The 18,085-nt window shown below is 37.3% G+C and overlaps 1 protein-coding gene across 2 annotated transcripts in view; it reads left to right on the top strand.

Moving 5' to 3' along the window:
• The window catches only part of SIPA1L1 (signal induced proliferation associated 1 like 1), a 213,072-nt gene that overhangs the window by 157,478 nt on the left and 37,509 nt on the right, over positions 1–18,085 (top strand). For both annotated transcript variants that reach the window (XM_029964125.1, XM_018082653.1), the window contains exons 8-12: positions 3,946–4,049; positions 5,285–5,442; positions 8,999–9,575; positions 10,676–10,950; positions 16,915–17,193. In XM_029964125.1, the coding sequence (XP_029819985.1) occupies positions 3,946–4,049; positions 5,285–5,442; positions 8,999–9,575; positions 10,676–10,950; positions 16,915–17,193 (1,393 nt within the window). The remainder of the gene's footprint in view (positions 1–3,945; positions 4,050–5,284; positions 5,443–8,998; positions 9,576–10,675; positions 10,951–16,914; positions 17,194–18,085) is intronic.

Raw genomic sequence — 18,085 nt, 5'->3', positions numbered from 1 at the left:
AGCTCCTTGTGAGAGGAAGAGGAGGGGCAGGCACTGATCTCTTCTCTGTGGTGACCAGTGACAGGAGCCAAGGGAATGGCCTGAAGTTGTGTCAGGGGAGGGTTAGGTTGGATATTGGAAACAGGTTCTTCACCCAGAGTGTGATTGGGCACTGGAACAGGCTCCTCAGGGAAGTGGTCACAGCACCAAGCCTGACAGAGTTCAGAAAGCATTTAGATAACACTCCCAGGGACATGGTGTAACTCTTGGGAATGGTCCTGTGCAGGGCCAGGAGTTGGACTTTGATGATCTTGTGAGTCCCTTTCGATTTAGGACATATTCTATTCTATGGTAATATTTAACATATATGTCCAACAGAGCGGTAGTGTGGTTGATGCAGGAAATGAGGGAAGTTGATTAATATGAGTTGTGGGAGTGTATTTGACAAGATTATAAGTTTAGCAAATAATGGTAGGTTTCTGTACTAGATGTTTATATATTGCATGACTTTCTGGCTAAAACGCAAGAAGAATAAAAAACCAGAACAGAAATTATTAAATAGATGAAAAATCTAGGGAATTAATGGACTTTGAATTGACATTTCATTTATGGGGTTGTCAATAAAACTCAGTGTTTGTGATGAAATAATACAGATAAATTACCTTCCTAACTTGTACCATATAACATCTTTCCAACCATGTGGAAATAAGAACGAACTTACTCTTGGGTCTGTGACATTTGCTGGGAGACCAATAGCCAAAGGAGGTCAGAGGTTCCTTAATTGCTTAAGAAGCAGGAATAGGGCTGCAGGGAAGTCCTCTGCATTTCTCTGCATTTGTGTTACATATGTACTTTTGAATGTTACAAATGAAAAGATTCTGTCCTCGGAAATTCTGTCTGAAAGTAACTTGGGTACTACAGAAGTTAAACATGAGTGCTTACTGTAATCCTTGTATATGACAGAAAGAAAATCAGTATTGACAGCTGCTGACAGCAAAGGTAGAGGGGAGCAACATTAAGTTTTGAAAGTTTTTATTCTCGTGCTTTTACTTGTGAGCCCTGCAGCAGTTTATAGCAATGGCTGTCGTACCTCATCAATATTATTTATTTTTTGTTCTCCTAGAATTCCTTGCAATGTTTTCCTTTGAAATATTGAGTTAGATTTTCTACTTGTAATGGGTTTTATACTATTTTCTAGTGCAGAGGTTGTTTTAAGCTGCTGTGGAAGCAGGCTGACAAAGTCCTGTGGATTCAGTGAGGTGAATTTGTCAGCAGTATGCTGTGTCAGTCAGTTTTGAGCCCTGTTGGTGTTGGAAAAAACACTTCAATGTGAGTCTGTTAAGACAGTCCTTGTGAAGATAGCTGGGAATCACTGGAAGTACAAAAGATTAAGGTGGATTTAAGGTGATTAATGATGGAAGGAAAAAAAGTTCAGATAATGTCTCAGCTAAGTAGCCAAATCCAGTAATGGGGCAAAGCTGAGAAGACATCATAAACTAGTGGCAGGAGGGGATGTCTTCAGTGTAAAAAGGTGCTAATGAATTTGTAGATCCCTCGGGCCTCTGTTAACTAGAAGGAAATTGAAGTAGATTGCAGTGCTGGCTTACAGTTCTGACCTTGAAATGATGGCTATTATTCCAGTACACAGTCCTGGATTTTACTGCAGTGGCTGTAATTTGATTTAAAGCCAACAGCTGTAATTATTGTATTGTACTTCAGAAAAAAGCACGCTTTACTTGAAAGAAAAAAGAAATCTCAATGCTGAGAGAGATGCACAGTCTGTAGTGGATATGGGCTTCTGTTTATAGTTAGATTTGAATGAGATTTAAGCTGTGAAGTACTTGGAAATAATTGGAATTATTAAATGTGTTATTTGGATTATAGCCTGATTATTTAGTTTGCAGAATCAGTGCTGTTCTGAGAAAGAACTCCTTTTCTACCTGAAATGAAGTCCAGCCAGGAAGGTTGAAAGTTTGGCTTGAATATTTAGATGTTCTAGTGTATTTTTTATCAGAATTCCCTTATTCTTTTCCCCCAGCCCCTTCTGGGTCCTTTCCCTGCTTTGGGGGACCTCCATTCCCCTGTGTGTCTCACTCACTTCCCTGTCTTTTCGCATCTGCTCCCACTTTCCAATTATTTGTGATATTTTTGTATGAAAGATGATGTACAAATTAGCATCTTTACAGATAGACAAAGCCAGTAAGAAGTTAAGCTGACGTTTAGGTGACTTTCAGGTGCATCTGTCTCCTTCAGTGTGCGTTGCAATGATCAGGCAGAGGATGGAGGCTGCTATGAACAGAGTGGAAGATGAAATTATTCCCTTTCATCTGTCCTGCTGTTCTCATTAGCATTAAAAAGAAAATATTTAGCAGTTAGCTAGTTTATCCTACTGGCAATGTTGAATGCTGGAAAAGAGAGCCCAATCTCCTTGAAACATTAACTGAGAATTACTATTTTTTTGTAAGGTTGTAGAAATCTTTTATTTCTAATTTTAATTTTATTCTATATAGATGATCTGGAAGTAGAAAATTCTTATGCAGCTCTAATGTAGAAGACTTTTCCGTTTCATTTTATGGATGATTTTGTGCTTTTTCATTTACAATAACGCTACCTCTGTTTTATTATTCTGAATCTGACAGAAAAGAAACTTCTCAAAGTTTATCCCCAAAATCTGGGTAAATAACCTGTGTATTTATGTTACTGTAAATGCCTCACAAATCTCAGAGCTATTATCTTCTTAATATCATGATCTTTCTGCTAATAAAAAAACCCAACGTGTAGTTTTTAACAGCTTTTTAAAATACGCTGTTATAAATGTTATCTATTTATATAATTTAGGGGTTATATAATTTAGCAGCATGTTTATGTAACTTCAGATAACCAGGATGCTTTTTTCCCATATATATATATAAAACTAGTTATTTTTAAAATTCTGTTTGAAAACAGGCTTTTTGCACTGTGGACAGTAGTTGTATTTGATAGAATATACTCACTGTTTCATCTTTAAATGTCTTACTGCTTAAATGAATGGAACATTTTTCAAGGTCACCTTTTTGAAAGAAAGAAAAAGTAAAAACAGAAGTTCACAGTTTGTGTCTGAGTGTTGTTTTCAACCAACACTTTGTAAACTCAATAATATCCCCTCTTCCTTTTTATTTTCTAAACTTCATAATCCTAGTTTTTATCATTTTCTTTCCACATGAAAGTCTCTCCATCCACACATAATTATTTCTGTGGCCTGTTTCTGGATCTCTTCTCTTTCTTCTATAACTTTTAAAATAGGGTGGCCAGAACCCAAAACAGGTGAGAGTACCTTTGATTAATATACTAGCATCATAATGTCATTGTTGTGGGCTTTTTCCATCATCAGTTATAAGCACGCTAGCATCCTGTTTGGAGTTTTGATGGTTCCTGTCCATAAAGCACCTGTTCTAGTGAAGGTTTTATCTGACTTCATTATAGTTCATTTAGAGTCCTGATATTTATGTTTAAGAGAACCTATTTTGTTCTTATTGTGGGTTATTGTCCACTGCTTTAATTCTGCATGAGATCATGGTATTATTTTGCAGTATGTCTGCCTTCCTTTCTGAAGTTGTTTTCACATTCCTTACAGTTCAGTTTCATTCCAAGACATTCCAAGAGTGGTGCTTGAAAATTATCTCAGACTTTGTTATCACTTTTTGTGCTTAAATAGGCTTACTTCAGGACCTCCTGGTATAAATTCCCTGTTCCTAACAAGTTTTTCTTTGGGAAAAGTATGCAAAATTGTACAGACCATCTGTACGCAGCATTTGCTTTGGCAGGTGGATAAACTCTGAATAAGTTCTTATTTGCTGATATACCAGCTAGGATTGAGGATGAACAGCAATTCTTGTCTTGGCTGATGATTTTCTTTGATAATAATGATGCTTTATTTTTAAACTTTTTTTTTTAAATAATGCTTTTATTTTGTCTTTTTAACTGCAGCTGATTCAACAGGTACTCACTCTTTATACACAACATACAAGGACTATGAAATCATGTTCCACGTTTCTACTATGTTGCCATATACTCCAAACAACAAGCAACAGGTAAAATGGGCTATGCCTATTTAGAATTGTTTTTTCCTCCTTCTCAGAAGAAGATGAACTGTTGAATATTTATGACAACTTTCATTTGTTAGTAGCAAAGAAAACACTTAAGGAATCAAAAGTAAAAGTGACCATCTTTTTGTTAGGGACATGAGCAAAGCAGATCATTGTAGGTACATCATAGGTAGATTTTTCTCCATTGGACTGTTTTCTATTTAATTGTGCATTACCATTATGCATTTACTTAGTAAACAATATACAATAATGTCAGTAGCACATCTATGTCACATAAATAAGAGTTCATATCTTATCTCAAAAGAGCCATAGTATACTTGATGATGTTAAATGATTTTAAACCTTTTAAACCAGCTAAATCAGTTGCCCTTTAAGGATTGCATTCAGCAAATTCTGATATGCACAGGATCAGTTGATGAGTAGGTGGTCCAGCACACTACACAAGAAGACATGAGTCAAAATCCTTTTGTCAAAGTCCTTTTTTTTTTTCCTCTTTTTTTTTTCTTTTTCTTTTTTTTATTAACTATATTATGCTGAAGAGCTATGTAGGCTGATCTGCTTTGTTACACTGAAGTACCTTAGTGTTGTTTAACACTAAGCCATCATGTTGTGAATGATGTATATGCATTTTGTTCTAGAAATGATGCTTTGTACTTCTGCAAATAAAACAGAAATTTTGTTTTACAATGGACTTTGCTTTGGTACACTAAATGTTCTACTACTTTGTAGCTTATCTTGTCTTCTACTGTAGTCTTGTATTTATTGAAAGAAGCATACCAGAAAATTATTATGAAGTGCCTTAAGGACAATGACAACTATGTTCAACTTGAAATAGAGCCTACCTTTGGTTTGTAAAAAAGTGTGAAATGAAGAATGTTTTCCTTCTTCCATGTGTCACTGATTACTCTTGATACTAGCAGGGTTTGTTGTTGTTTTTCCCCTTTGTTTAGCTTAAAATTTTCCCTTGCAAGTTCTTCCAGTATGCTACATATGAAAATGAAATTGTTATGAAAACCCTCATGCCTGAAATTTATTAGATGAATAACCAGTTCTGGTATTTGTTACATAAATCCTCAATTATTTCAGTTTTCAGCTTGAAGTATCATTTGGGGAAAGAAATTGAACAATAGTGCTTTAAAATAATGAGAAATAAATAATTGGAAATTTGTGAAAAATCTGTGTTTTAACCTATGCATCTTTTTTTGTTGTTGTTGTTAAAGCTTCTGAGAAAACGACATATTGGAAATGATATTGTGACAATAGTTTTCCAGGAGCCTGGAGCACAGCCATTCAGCCCAAAGAACATTCGATCCCACTTCCAGCACGTCTTTGTCATTGTAAGAGTGCACGGTCCCTGTACTGACAGCGTTTGTTACAGGTAGCTATTGCTAGATTCACTGAAAACATGGAATTTGAGTGCAAAGGGAGTTGTCATTCTTCTCTTAAATTCTCTGTAGGGAAACATGATGAAAGATAGCGGTCAAGGAGATTTTCGGTCGTGTGAATTTAGAACACTGTTGTGTATAAAGTATGAGTGTTCATGAAACACACCCAGTGAGGAAATTACTGCTGTCAGTATGTGTGTACACACATGTGCACATACATGTGCATATCAAGCATTTGGAAATTATTTTAAAATTGCATTCTCACTTCCTTTTTATTCTCTTTATTAAGACTATGCTAGAATAATGTTTTTGCGATGAAAGAAATAGAACAAAGAACAAAAAACCCCTACTTCTTGTTCGTATAATTCGGTCATCTGAGCTTATGTTAAATTTTTGAAATAATGACAGTTAAAAAGTATGACTTAACCTTTCAGAAAGAAGCTAAGGTCTCTGAAATATCTTAATTTCTCATCTGTTGTGCTTCAACAAAAAAATTACAGAGAATTATGCAGCCAAAAAAATTAGTCTTAGTGTGACCTTTAAAGTCAATATGATTAAAAGAGAAAATGGTAATTTTCTGTTGGTTACTATCAATAGTAATTGATAGTAACATACAATAAAGAATTGCAAAATGAGATTCCTATTTAGCCCAATTTTTTAAACCAAATTACAAGCATCTGTTACAAGCACGTCCTTTTGCGATCAGTGAAACTTTTTACCTTTTGTTATATCCTGAAGTTATATCCTGAAGTATTTTTGTTTTTAAATGTTGACTGATCTCAGAAAACTTCTATAAAGCTTTTTCATTTAAAATATGAAATGTCAGAGCAATGGATTTAGAAGAATAGGTATCTTGAAATTAGGTAGCCTTAGAATTAACTTGTTTTCTCTGAAATACAAATGCACACTTAAGTGTTTTATTTATATAAAAGGGTTTCTTTAGAGGAAAATCTAAGACTGCAGTGTCTGAGTTGGTGTATTCATTATTTTTCAAGTATGTATAGAAGATTCAAAAGCTTTTCCTCAGAAGTTTTGCTAAAGTTCACACAGCATTTCTGGAATTGATTCTGAACTTTGTACATGTATTAACTCTCCTGGAGTAGGAATGTTCATTTTGATATGCATTTTTAGGCAGCTTACTGACAAATTCAACTGCTACATAATTTATGTGGACACAGCTGATTCTTAAACTCTTAGGTGTATGTTTCAGCTCTGTACAGAAAATTATTTTGAAGTAAAGGGAAGGTAGGAAATGCATCCACAAGGGCTGCAGATGCATTTTCCATTTGAATTGCATATTACAACATAAATAAAATCTGCTTTGGGCTATTATTTTAAGTAATATGACTGCATATTTTCAATTTCTTTCTTTTAAAAGGCATGGGAAAGATTTATACTTGCTAAACTGTAATAAATTTAAGTATCATGAGGGTTGTATTTCTGACCTTCAGACTCTTGAATTGCTTAATTTTTCAAGTGTTTACAACTGCAAGGGCTGGAACTGGTTACTTAGTAGTAATTTTGGCTTTCATGATGGTACCGGCTTAAATTTTAAGGGGAGGGGGAAGAGGTAGGAAAAATAATTGTGTGTGATACAGGAGATCACCAGGACATTGTATGTTCTCTGTACTGTCTTTAAGATTATAATTATTTCTTTTTCTGTCCTCTCATTGCAAACTCTTTGATTTTAAATTTATAGAATTCTATTATGAAAAGTTTTTCTAGGAAACTTTTCGAAGTAAATCTGACCTCTTTTTCACTGAATTATTTAGAAGAGTTTCATAAATTCATAATTCTAGACAAAACAGGAAACCATATAGCATAAAAATGTACTGGAATTTATATTAGAAAACTACATAAAAGGAATAGAATTAAGCACTGTCTTGACCAGTGATTCTCCCTCCCAATGAAGATAAACAGTATTTCAAAAGTCTAGTGTCTCTGTCAGCATCACTCAGTTTTTAAAACTTCTCAGGCATGTGTTAAAGATTGAATTCTTACCCCTGTGATTCATGATACTGAAAATGGAATCAAGCAAAATCTTACTAGTAGTTTTTCATTGTATCCAGTAATTGTGTTTAACACTTAGGATTCAATCTCTTAATAACAGACTCCTTAGGACCACTGAAGGTGAGTCAGATAGTTGCTTCATGAGCATCCCCTGTTGCATACTTTTAGATATACTGTCATACATTTGGAAGAAATTTGACAGTAATGACATCTCTCAATATCAGTTGCCAGAAAATTTAAATAAAAAAAACCCTCAATACAACAAAACCAAACCAACCAAACAAAACACCCCACAACTCAAAACAAGAAGATAGAGTTAAAGAAAGGGTGACTTCATTTTTATTTCTGGTGTTCCTATGTGCTCCTGCAAAAGATTTAATCTGCAGTCTCAGTTACTGGTATTTTGGGGGGATTTCTCTGATTGTGTTTAAGGATTCAGATGGAAACAAAATGTGAAAATAATACCAGCCAGTCTTCTAAATGAAACACCACGTACTTTTCTAATGTGATCAAGTTTCATCCTTCTTTGCCTCCATTACCATGGTATTTTGGCCAAAATTAGTTAATGCTTTTTTAGACCTACTTATAAATATGTAGTAAATCCTATTTAAGCTGTTGGAGCATTTCTTGTCACAAAACTATCAAAGTAGAGTTGTCAGTCTCTTCTTAGGACAAATTGCCAAGTATTAGAATGTCAAATCTTCAGTGATGCCAAACAACTCATCTGATTAATATCAAAAGGGAATTGACAATTGAGAATAGCTAAGCTTGTCCCATTTCTTAAGGCAATCTTATTGTCAGTCTGTCACTTGCTACAGAAAGAAAAAGGAAGAAAGGAAAGGGAAAAGAAAGTATTTATTGCTACTATGTATCTCCAAACTTCTGAAAAATTTCTTATTTCTAGTATTCTTGGAGTCTGCTTCTATTACTAGCATGCAGTATCAGCTAGTGAGGTTTTCAGTCTAGGAATTTAAAACACAAACAGTAGTGTGATGTACATAGGCATTCAGTCACCAGAAGATGATTTTCACGGTGAAACTGGCCTTGTGAGATGACTGTTGCCTTCATCTTTTTAATACGTTCATTTAATCTGTATCTCTAGTATTGATCATACACTTTGCATTGCTTTCAGATGAGCCTTTCAGCATGAGGTAGCTGAATTCTAAGCTAGCTTTTGTGTGAGTTAGAAATTTTCTTTTGTACTAGATCCAAACAAAATTCAGAAGTATCATACACGAGTGATTACTTTATCAAAAAAACCTACAGTTTTGCACTTGAAGCTCTTTTTAAGCTGTGGTAGTGGGAATGATTCAAAAATGTCTATATGCAAAAAGAAGTGGCTTTCTGGTTATTCAGTAAGGGGGGCATAATCTCCACACTGACAACATTAATATGTAAATATAAGCATATTTCTGAGAAAAGGAAAGAAAAAATTGAGGGCTTTCGGGGAAAAAAGAGAATGTATTTTTTGTATGTAGAAACTGCTGAATTTGCATAGAGTGAAACACTGTTTCTTCCTTATTCTTTTATTTAATTTAGTGTTGCTGTGACAAGATCCAGAGATGTACCATCCTTTGGACCACCTATTCCAAAAGGTGTGACGTTTCCCAAGTCAAATGTGTTCAGGGACTTCTTACTAGCCAAAGTCATTAATGCAGAGAATGCTGCTCATAAATCAGAAAAGTTTCGCGCAATGGCCACTAGGACCCGTCAAGAGTACTTGAAAGACTTGGCAGAGAAGAATGTCACCAACACACCTATTGACCCTTCTGGCAAGTTCCCATTCATCTCACTTGCTTCAAAAAAGAAAGAAAAGTCCAAACCTTATCCAGGAGCAGAGATCTACAGTTCTGGTGCGATTGTATGGAGTGTCCATGCAAAAGACTACAGCAAGGGTATGGAAATAGACTGTCTCCTAGGCATCTCTAATGAGTTTGTAGTCCTCATTGAACAGGACACAAAAAGCGTCGTGTTCAATTGCTCCTGTCGAGATGTGATAGGGTGGACTTCAACAGACACAAATATCAAAATATTCTATGAGAGAGGTGAATGTGTTTCTTTGGAGAGCTTCATCAGCAACATTGATGATATCAAAGAGATCGTCAAAAGACTGGAGGTTAGAATGTGTTCTCTTGTTTGGTTCCCCTTCTTTGCTTTCTTCTCTCACTCAGCTGCCATGTAAAGCGTCAATTTAAACAATGCCTGGGATCCCTAAAACTGTTTTAATTGTTTGTCGTGAAATCTGTAAGGACTTTCCTGCTGTTATTTCTCAAAATCTAATATTGCTTTCACTTAAATCAGATAACAGCCAACCTCAGCAGGTTGTGTGTGTGTCACAAATGTCTCAATATATTCAAAAGAGCAGGATGCATAATTTGCTCCACAAAACAAATACAGAAGTGTCACATTATTTCTTTTCCTTGTTTTTCTCCCCTTTCTCTGTTTTATAGGCTTGTTGTATCTTGTTTCAAATGAAACTGCGATATCTTTGAGATTGACTTAGTATGTTGCCAGCAGGGTGTAGTCCCAATCCCCATTGCAACCTTCAGATATTCTCTAAATGCATGTAATAAACTAAAAATGCAGTGAATCATAGAATCTCTCTATAAAACATCTGTCCATGTAATTTTTTTACCTATTAAGTTATGAAAGAATGTGTTATATTTCACTATCTTTCCTGTAATTTCACAACTGTAGTTGTATGATAACCAGAAAAAAAAGGAAACCTAGACCCTCTTAAATTGCTTTTGATGGTATTCATGCTCATGGGACATAAAAGAGTTGGCATAGCCACCAGTTTACTGTGCTTAGTAGCTGCATGCCACCATATTCTGACTGAAAGTAATCTTGCAGCTTACTGAAACAGCTAGAAATGTAGAGTGGTTATTTGGCTGCTAAACTGTAAAAGATAGAGATGCTTGTGTAAATCCATGTGTTTTTCTGTTGAGTACTGCTATGTACCTTCTAAAATTCATGTGGTTTCAGTAAAAATTCCAAGGCAGAACTTGGCTAACCAAATTCTACTGAAAATACTAGTTTGAGCGACAAGATCCATTTCAGCTGATTATGAACCTAGATCTGCATTATATATTCCTTGATTGTGTCCCACCACTGTCTTGGGAGTTGGTTGATTTTACAAAAACGGGGTGCTTAAAACCTCTGTTAGCACTGGAGGTCTTTCAATGCATTAAATTCTGTCTTCATTTCAATTCCCAGCTTGTGACTAAGGGCTGTGAAACAGTGGAAATGACTCTGCGTAGGAATGGTCTGGGTCAGCTGGGTTTCCATGTGAACTATGAAGGCATTGTGGCAGATGTTGAGCCCTATGGCTACGCGTGGCAGGCGGGACTGAGACAGGGCAGCCGGCTGGTGGAAATCTGCAAGGTGGCTGTAGCCACCCTGAGCCATGAGCAAATGATTGATCTTCTCAGAACATCAGTAACAGTGAAGGTCGTCATTGTCCCTCCATATGAAGATTGCACACCACGCAGGTATTTTATAGTAACTATATTTGCTCTAAAAATGTGTCTTATTTTTGGGGGTTGTGAGGGAAGAAACACCACAGAATAAGTGTTAACCTCCAAAAACCATGGTATAATTGCAATATAGCATCTAGTATTGTAAGGTGAAAGAGGAGAGCAGGAAAAACCACCCATATTCAGTCTCCAGGCCCCCCAAAATATTAATTGAATACCAAAGTTTAATAAATGTGTGAAGAAGTTCATGGAAATCAAACAACTTTTTGGTGACAATTGTGTGTTTAGGATTCATCAAAATGAATCATACGCTTCCCTCCCTGCTGTCTCATTTGTAATTTGTAATGCCTGTGGATATAATTCTTGAAAGCTATGAATAGACTTACATTCTTCTATTTTCTCAGTAAGTAAGGCTGTAAATGATAAGGGTTTATCAAAGGTAGAGATCTGGCCAGAGAAATTGCTTTAAACAGTGGTTTTTCTTTACTCAGTAGTAGATCTTGCTGCATCTCTCTCACTTCCCATCCATATTAAGCCTGAAGCTTGTGCAAACTATACTATTGCTTTTATAGCTTTAAAAATTGCTTGATCGGAAATAAGCAGTAATACATGCCTTTTATTGTTAAACTGTACATTAAGTTCCTCCATTTTTCCAGAATTCACATGAAATTTTTATAATTTTTACTGCTTCCATCTGAACTCTCAGCATTTGTCTGTAGCATTCAACCACATCACTAAATCTGATTCCCATATTCCTGACATCCTTTAAATCTTACAAATGCTATATGATTAAAATGGAATGATCTTTAATAGAATAAATTTGCCTGCAGGCTAGCTGAAGATTTATGCTAGATTTGCCAAGAAGAAGCCAGTACAGTTACCAAAGTTAAGTGTGTTCCTTGGACTGAGAGACAGAGAGTGTTTTGCATGGTTGTTTTCTAATCAGTCAATATCTTTGTAGGGTAGTTGCTAAATCTTTGTATACTTAAGGTTGGGGTTGAACTTAAATGCATATTTATTACATTGATATGAAATCATGTCTCTGAGCAAAGACTTTTACTTCTATAAAAGAAGAATCCATGTTTGTTTTTACTGTGAACTATATTAACTCCTTTTGTAAATGGTAAGAAAAAAGGAGCAGAGAGAAAAGAAGTTTTATTTGTCCTTCTGTTGTCAGTGGAAAATTGAATACATGTCAGGAATTAAAATGAGCAGTGGCATAAGGTCACTCATAAGGTATTTGGAAAGCTTTTGAACAGTATTTAGCAGCCCAAGCAAATGGAAAGTTCAGCTGCAGTCACTGCAAAAGGATTAGAGCTGAAAAATCTGTGTGGAAAGCACAGATCCTATTATTCCTGAACTAAATTAAGTACAACCAAAAGCAGGCTTACCTTTAGTTTATCCAAACCAATAGCAGTAACAGAAATGACTACACTTTTTGAAATGTTGCACTCAGTATCAGTGAGTTTTGTTGTTGTCTTGTAGTGAGCAAATGTTCATGGTGGGTTATTGTTAGTTATAAAATTCCATAAAGCAACTCTTGAACCTGTTTGCTCTATCCAAAATCGTAAAGGTTCAGGAACTGTGTCTTGAATTTGTGGCTGTCCTACAAAGAGATTTCAGTTAAATGTTTGCACAAAGCAATTTCTCTTTTGGCAATCAGTTTTCTGAAATTGGAGTCCTTTTGTTGTGTCCTCTGGAGGCCATCTAGTATTTCTACTACAGTAACTTCTGCAGACTGTAACTAAAATGAAGATCCATTCTGCTTGGAACAGTACATTCATATGAGTCCCTATCCTAATAAATTGATTGGCATGAAGCTAGAGGAAGAGCAGAGATGTAGTTAAGCTGACTTGACAACAGACACATGTACAAAGCCAGTAGCAGATGCAAAAATACAACCAAATACCCCAATTCATATTCTAATGCTCTACACAGAGGCAGGCCTTGTTATGGTTATATCTCTACTAAACCAGTCATTAAAGCATGGCTACTGAACTCATTTAGTGGACTGATTGCTGACCTTGAAGTTAAGGACACAGCATCCAGAGGAAATTGTGTATTCCTGCTTCTTAAACTGTAATTAGGTCGGGAAAAAAAAAAGAGAAACCCAACTACTGAAGTACATAAGCACGAGGGGGAGAATAGCAGAGAATATGAAGTGAAAAGAAGAAACAAGGATATCAGTATTTTAGTTCAGTTTTGAGTGGACTTTGAAAACAAATCTCCAGATCATCCCTATCTACTGTGCAGTGGATCACATCAGAGTGGCCTGGGAGCACTTTCAGATGAAGCTTAACTACATGTGCTTCAGAAGCACAACTCATGCCTTCCAACTACTAATTTAATTTGCAGGTCAAGACTAGAGGGTAGGCCAAAGTAAAACCACAAAATAAGTTTATTGCAGACAGCAAGACCTCAGCATGAACTGTTTGTCTTCCCCTATTAGCCTGTACAACTTGTTATCTGACCATGCTGACATTAGCAAGTTCTGTTTTGTTTTCTGTTTTAGCTGGGAAGAGATACTGATATTTCTCACCCTAATAGTGTAATCTCTTAGAGGAAGAGCTAGAAGTTCAAAATTTTGCACTGATTGTTTATTTTTCTTCCCATTAGATAGTGATGTGTGTAGATAAACAAAGTAATCATGATAAAAATATTTGCTAAGATATATATAAACTTGTCAAGAGAAATACCAACATTATCCTCATGGAAGATGAAGATCATGTCTATTTTCCAAGTATCTCATTTCAAATACATGCAGAAGTTTACCCTGCTTCTTATGTGGACTGCATTAGCTTATGTGCTGTTCTAGTCCAATTTTTGTACTGTCCTGTTCCTTGGGAAGCAATGGGCATCTTTTGGGCTTGTCACCTACAATTTTGAGCACGTATTTTGTTTTCATAATGTCCAGATTTATCAACGGAGGTACTCCAAAGTCAAAGATGTTTGAAAATTAAATGTAGTTCCTTATTTCATGGGACTCTTGTCTTTTAATGTCTGTGCATCAGAAAGACATGTCTCAAAAAGAACAGACATTTTAGGTCTTATTTGTCTGGGTACAGGTAAGTTCTAAAGCCCATGACTTTTTCAAATTAAGAAGTGGAGATACGAAGATGCCCTTCTAGCATATATTTTTTAACTTTTATAACCCAGTAATCAGATGAAGAGTATCAACTCAACCAACTGGAATGCTGCAATGGATGACTACAAACCATTCTGAAGGGATAGACAAGGAGGGAGAGGTTTTGGAGTAGCCCTGTGTGTTAGGGAGTGTTTGCTTGTCTAGGGCTTAATGATGGTGACAATAGGGTTGTTAATGGGTAGGAATTAGAGGGAAGGCCAACAAGGCAGATACCATGGTAGGAGTCTGTTATGGATCACTGATCAGGAAGAAAAGGCAGACTGTCACCATCACTTAGTCCTTTTTCTTGGGTGGGACTTCAGCTTACCAGACGTCTGCTGGAAATACAATACAGAAGAGGGGGAACAGCCTAGGAGCTTCCTGGAGTGTGGGAAAGATAACTTCCTGACACAGCTGATGAGTGAACTATATAGGGAAGTTGGCCTGCTGTACCTGCTGTTTATAAACAGAAAAGGTGGGTGATGTGCTGGTTGGAGGCCATCCTGGGCACATGAAAGGGCAGAGTTTTCAGTTGTCAGAAGGTAAGGAAGAGGGATCAGCAGAACTGCCACCCTGGACTTCTGGAGGGCAGACTTTGGCTTGTTGAGGAGCCTGTTTGATAAAGTCCCTTGGGAGTCAGTGTTGAAGGGCAAAGAAGTCCAGGGAGGCTGCATGTGCTTTAAGAAGGAAATCTTAAAGGCTCAGGAGCAGGCTGGCTGCATGTGGTGAAAGATGAGCTGGTGGGGAAGAAGACCAACCTGGCTGAACAGAGATTTGGCTGGAACTCTGGAAAAAAATGAGAGTTTATGACCTTTGAAAGAAGAGGCAGGCAACTCAGGCGGACTACAAGGATATTGTGAGATTATACAGGGAGAAAATTAGAAGGGCCAAAATTTCCCAACTGGAAATTAATCAATCTACTGCTGTAGAAGACAATAAAAAATGTTTCTGCAAATACATTAAGAATAAAAAGAGGGCCAAGGAGAGTCTCCATCCTTTATTGGATGTGAGGGGAAACAGTGGCAAAGGATGAGGAAAAGGCTGAGGTACTTAATGCTTTCTTTGCCTTGGCCTTTAATAGTAAGACCAGTTGTTCTCCGAGTACTCAGCCTCCTGCCCTGGAAGACAGGGACAGGGAGCAGAATGAAACCCCCATAATCCAAGGGGAAATGCTCAGTGACCTGCATACACACACAAGTCTATGGGACTGGATGGGTTCCACACAAGAATACTAAGAGTGGTGGTGCAAGTGCTCACCAAGCTATTCTCCATCATTTATCAGCAGTCCTGGCTAACCAGGGAGCTCCCAGGTGACTGGAGGCTAGCCAGTGTGATGCCCATCTACAAGAAGTAGGATCCAGGGAACTACAGGCCTGTCAGCCTGACCTCGATGCTGGGAAAGGTCATGGAATAGATCATCTTGTGTGCCATTGTGCAACATGTACAGGACAATCAGGGGATCTGGCCCAGCCAGCATGCGTTTGAAAGGCAGGTCCTGTTTGAATAATCCAATCTCCTTCTGTGAGAAGGTAGATGGTAGATGAAGGTAAATGAAGGAAAGGCTGTGGATGTTGTTTACCTAAACTTTAGTAAAGCCTTTGACACCATTTCCTGGAGAAACTGGCCACTCATGGCTTGTACAGGTGCTTTGTTTGCTGGATAAAAAAAATGGCTGGATGGCTGGGCCCAAAGAACAGTAATGAATGGAATTATATCCAGTTGGCATCCAGTCACTAGTGGTGTTTCCCAGGGCTCATTATTGGGGACCATCCTGTTTAATATCTTTACCATTGATCTGAACAAGGGGATCGAGTGCACCCTCAGTCAGTTCACAGATGACACTATGCTAGGTCTATATGTCTCAGTCAGATGACACTATGCTGGGTGGGAGTGTTTGTCTGCTGGAGAGTAGGAAGGCTTTGCAGAGGGATCTGAACAGACTGGATTGATGGGTTAAGGCCAACTGTATGAGGTGCAGTAAGGTGAAATGCTAGATCCTGCATTTGAGTCACAACAGCCCCATGCTACAGGCTTGGGGGGAGGAGTGGCTAGAAAGCTTCCCAGTGGAAAAGGACCTGGGGGTGTTGGTCAACAGCCAGCTGAACATGATCCAGCAGTGTGCCCAGGTGGCCAAGAAAGCCAACAGCATCCTGGCCTGTATCAGAAATAGTGTGGCCAGCAGGACCAGGGAAGTGGTTGTCCCTCTGTATTCACACCTCAAATACTGTGTCCAGTTTTGGGCCCCTCACAAAAGAAAAGACATTGAGGTGCTGGAGTGTGTCCAGAGAAGGGCAATAAAACTGGTGAAGGGTCTGGAGGACAAGAGTGATGAGGATTGGCTGGCTGAGGGAGCTGGGGTTGTTTGGCCTGGAGAAAAGGAGGCTCAAGGGAGACCTTACTGCTCTCTACAACTACCTGAAAGGAGGTTGTAGCAAGGTGGGGGTTGTTCTCTTCTCCTAGTAATAAGTGACAGGGCCAGAGGAGATGGCCTCAAGTTGTACCAGAAGAGGTTTAGATTGGATTTTAGGAAAAATTTTTTCACCAAAAGGATTGTCAAGCATTGGAACAGGCTGCCCAGAGAAGTGATTGAGTGACCATTCCTGGAAGTATTTAAAGGACATGTAGATGTGGTGGTTGGGACATGGTTTCGTGGACTTGGCAATGCTGAGTTAAAGGTTGAACTCAATGATCTTAAAGGTGTTTTCCAACCCAAACAATGTGATGATTTTAATATTTGTTAAATATATGTTTCTAAAAAAGCAAAATCTTACATTTACTCTTCCATAGAATTAATTCACCTTCTGTGTTAAGATTTCCATTCTTGTGAACAGGATGTATTTTTTCTTCATTTCCAGGAGTTCTTCAGAAAACTACCGCATGCCAGTGATGGAATACAAAGTGAATGAAGGAATGTCGTATGAATTCAAATTTCCCTTCAGGAATAATAATAAATGGCAGCGAAATGCAAGCAAAGGACAGGGACCTCATGTGGCTCAGGTACCATCTCAAATACAAAGTCCAGTGCCATCTAGGATTGGCTCTGGAAAAGGAGAAGGGAAAATGCCACCTCCAGAACGAGCGGCCAACATTCCCCGAAGCATCTCTAGTGATGGGCGCCCATTGGAGAGCCGGAGGTACGTGTTTACTTTGCACATGGCTTTTCATTGCTGCTCAAAATCTTGTCTGAAAAAAATCACAAGAGTTTTATCTAAGTATCTGAAGAATGCTTTTAATCTTGGTTTTATTTAGTCAAAAGACAGCATGAATAGCCAAAAGGAAATACCTTTCTGGGTGTGATTAACCACAAAATGAAGTATTCTGGGATTTTGTTCCCCTGTGTTGGTATTCTGAAAGTGCTGTATTGTTATTTAAGTTTTAAATGAGTTACAATCAAAGTTTTAGAGCTAAGGGTTCATGAACTACTGCATTTTGAAAAAAGAAATAAAAAATGTATCTTGTTCATAGGCTTGGTGGAATTGCCTAAAGCACCCAAGGCAGAAATAGCATCTGACAGAAATTTTAGCAGAATTCTGACCAGCCCAGAGAGCTAATTTTTCTGACTGAGGAGTGTTAAGAGTTTTTAGGCTAGAGAAGAAATTGGTTTACATTTCAATTTTTAAGGTGATTTGGAGTTTTCTGGTTTTTTTGAGTTTTTAATTCAAGAAAGCAATTATTAAGATAAAGGTATCAGGCCTATCACATCACAGTATTTTCATTCTTTCATGGAAAAATACCTATTTGATAGTATTCAAATGAACTTTCATTGTTTTGATTATCTATACAAATCTGTCATTGTCTCTGCATTTACAATGAGATCTGTGGAGGGAAACAAGCTTTAGCTTGTATTTCTTACTTTGGACAATTCTTTAGGGGAAAAAAAGCTTTATATGGGTTCTGATTATGCTATGTGGTTGAAAAATATAAAGCAGTAGTAATAAGATGTGTATTGTAGAAAATGTAAAGGGTGTTCTAATGAATTAACCTAAAGCATTTTTCACATCGTGAAGAACTGGGGATAAAAAAAAA

This window comes from Manacus vitellinus, unplaced genomic scaffold, assembly GCF_001715985.3.
Source record: "Manacus vitellinus isolate BGI_N305 unplaced genomic scaffold, ASM171598v3 scaffold_6_pilon, whole genome shotgun sequence".
Taxonomy (NCBI): domain Eukaryota; kingdom Metazoa; phylum Chordata; class Aves; order Passeriformes; family Pipridae; genus Manacus; species Manacus vitellinus.
The sequence above is the reverse complement of the archived record's forward strand: the minus strand, read 5'-3'. Positions and strand labels throughout refer to the sequence as shown.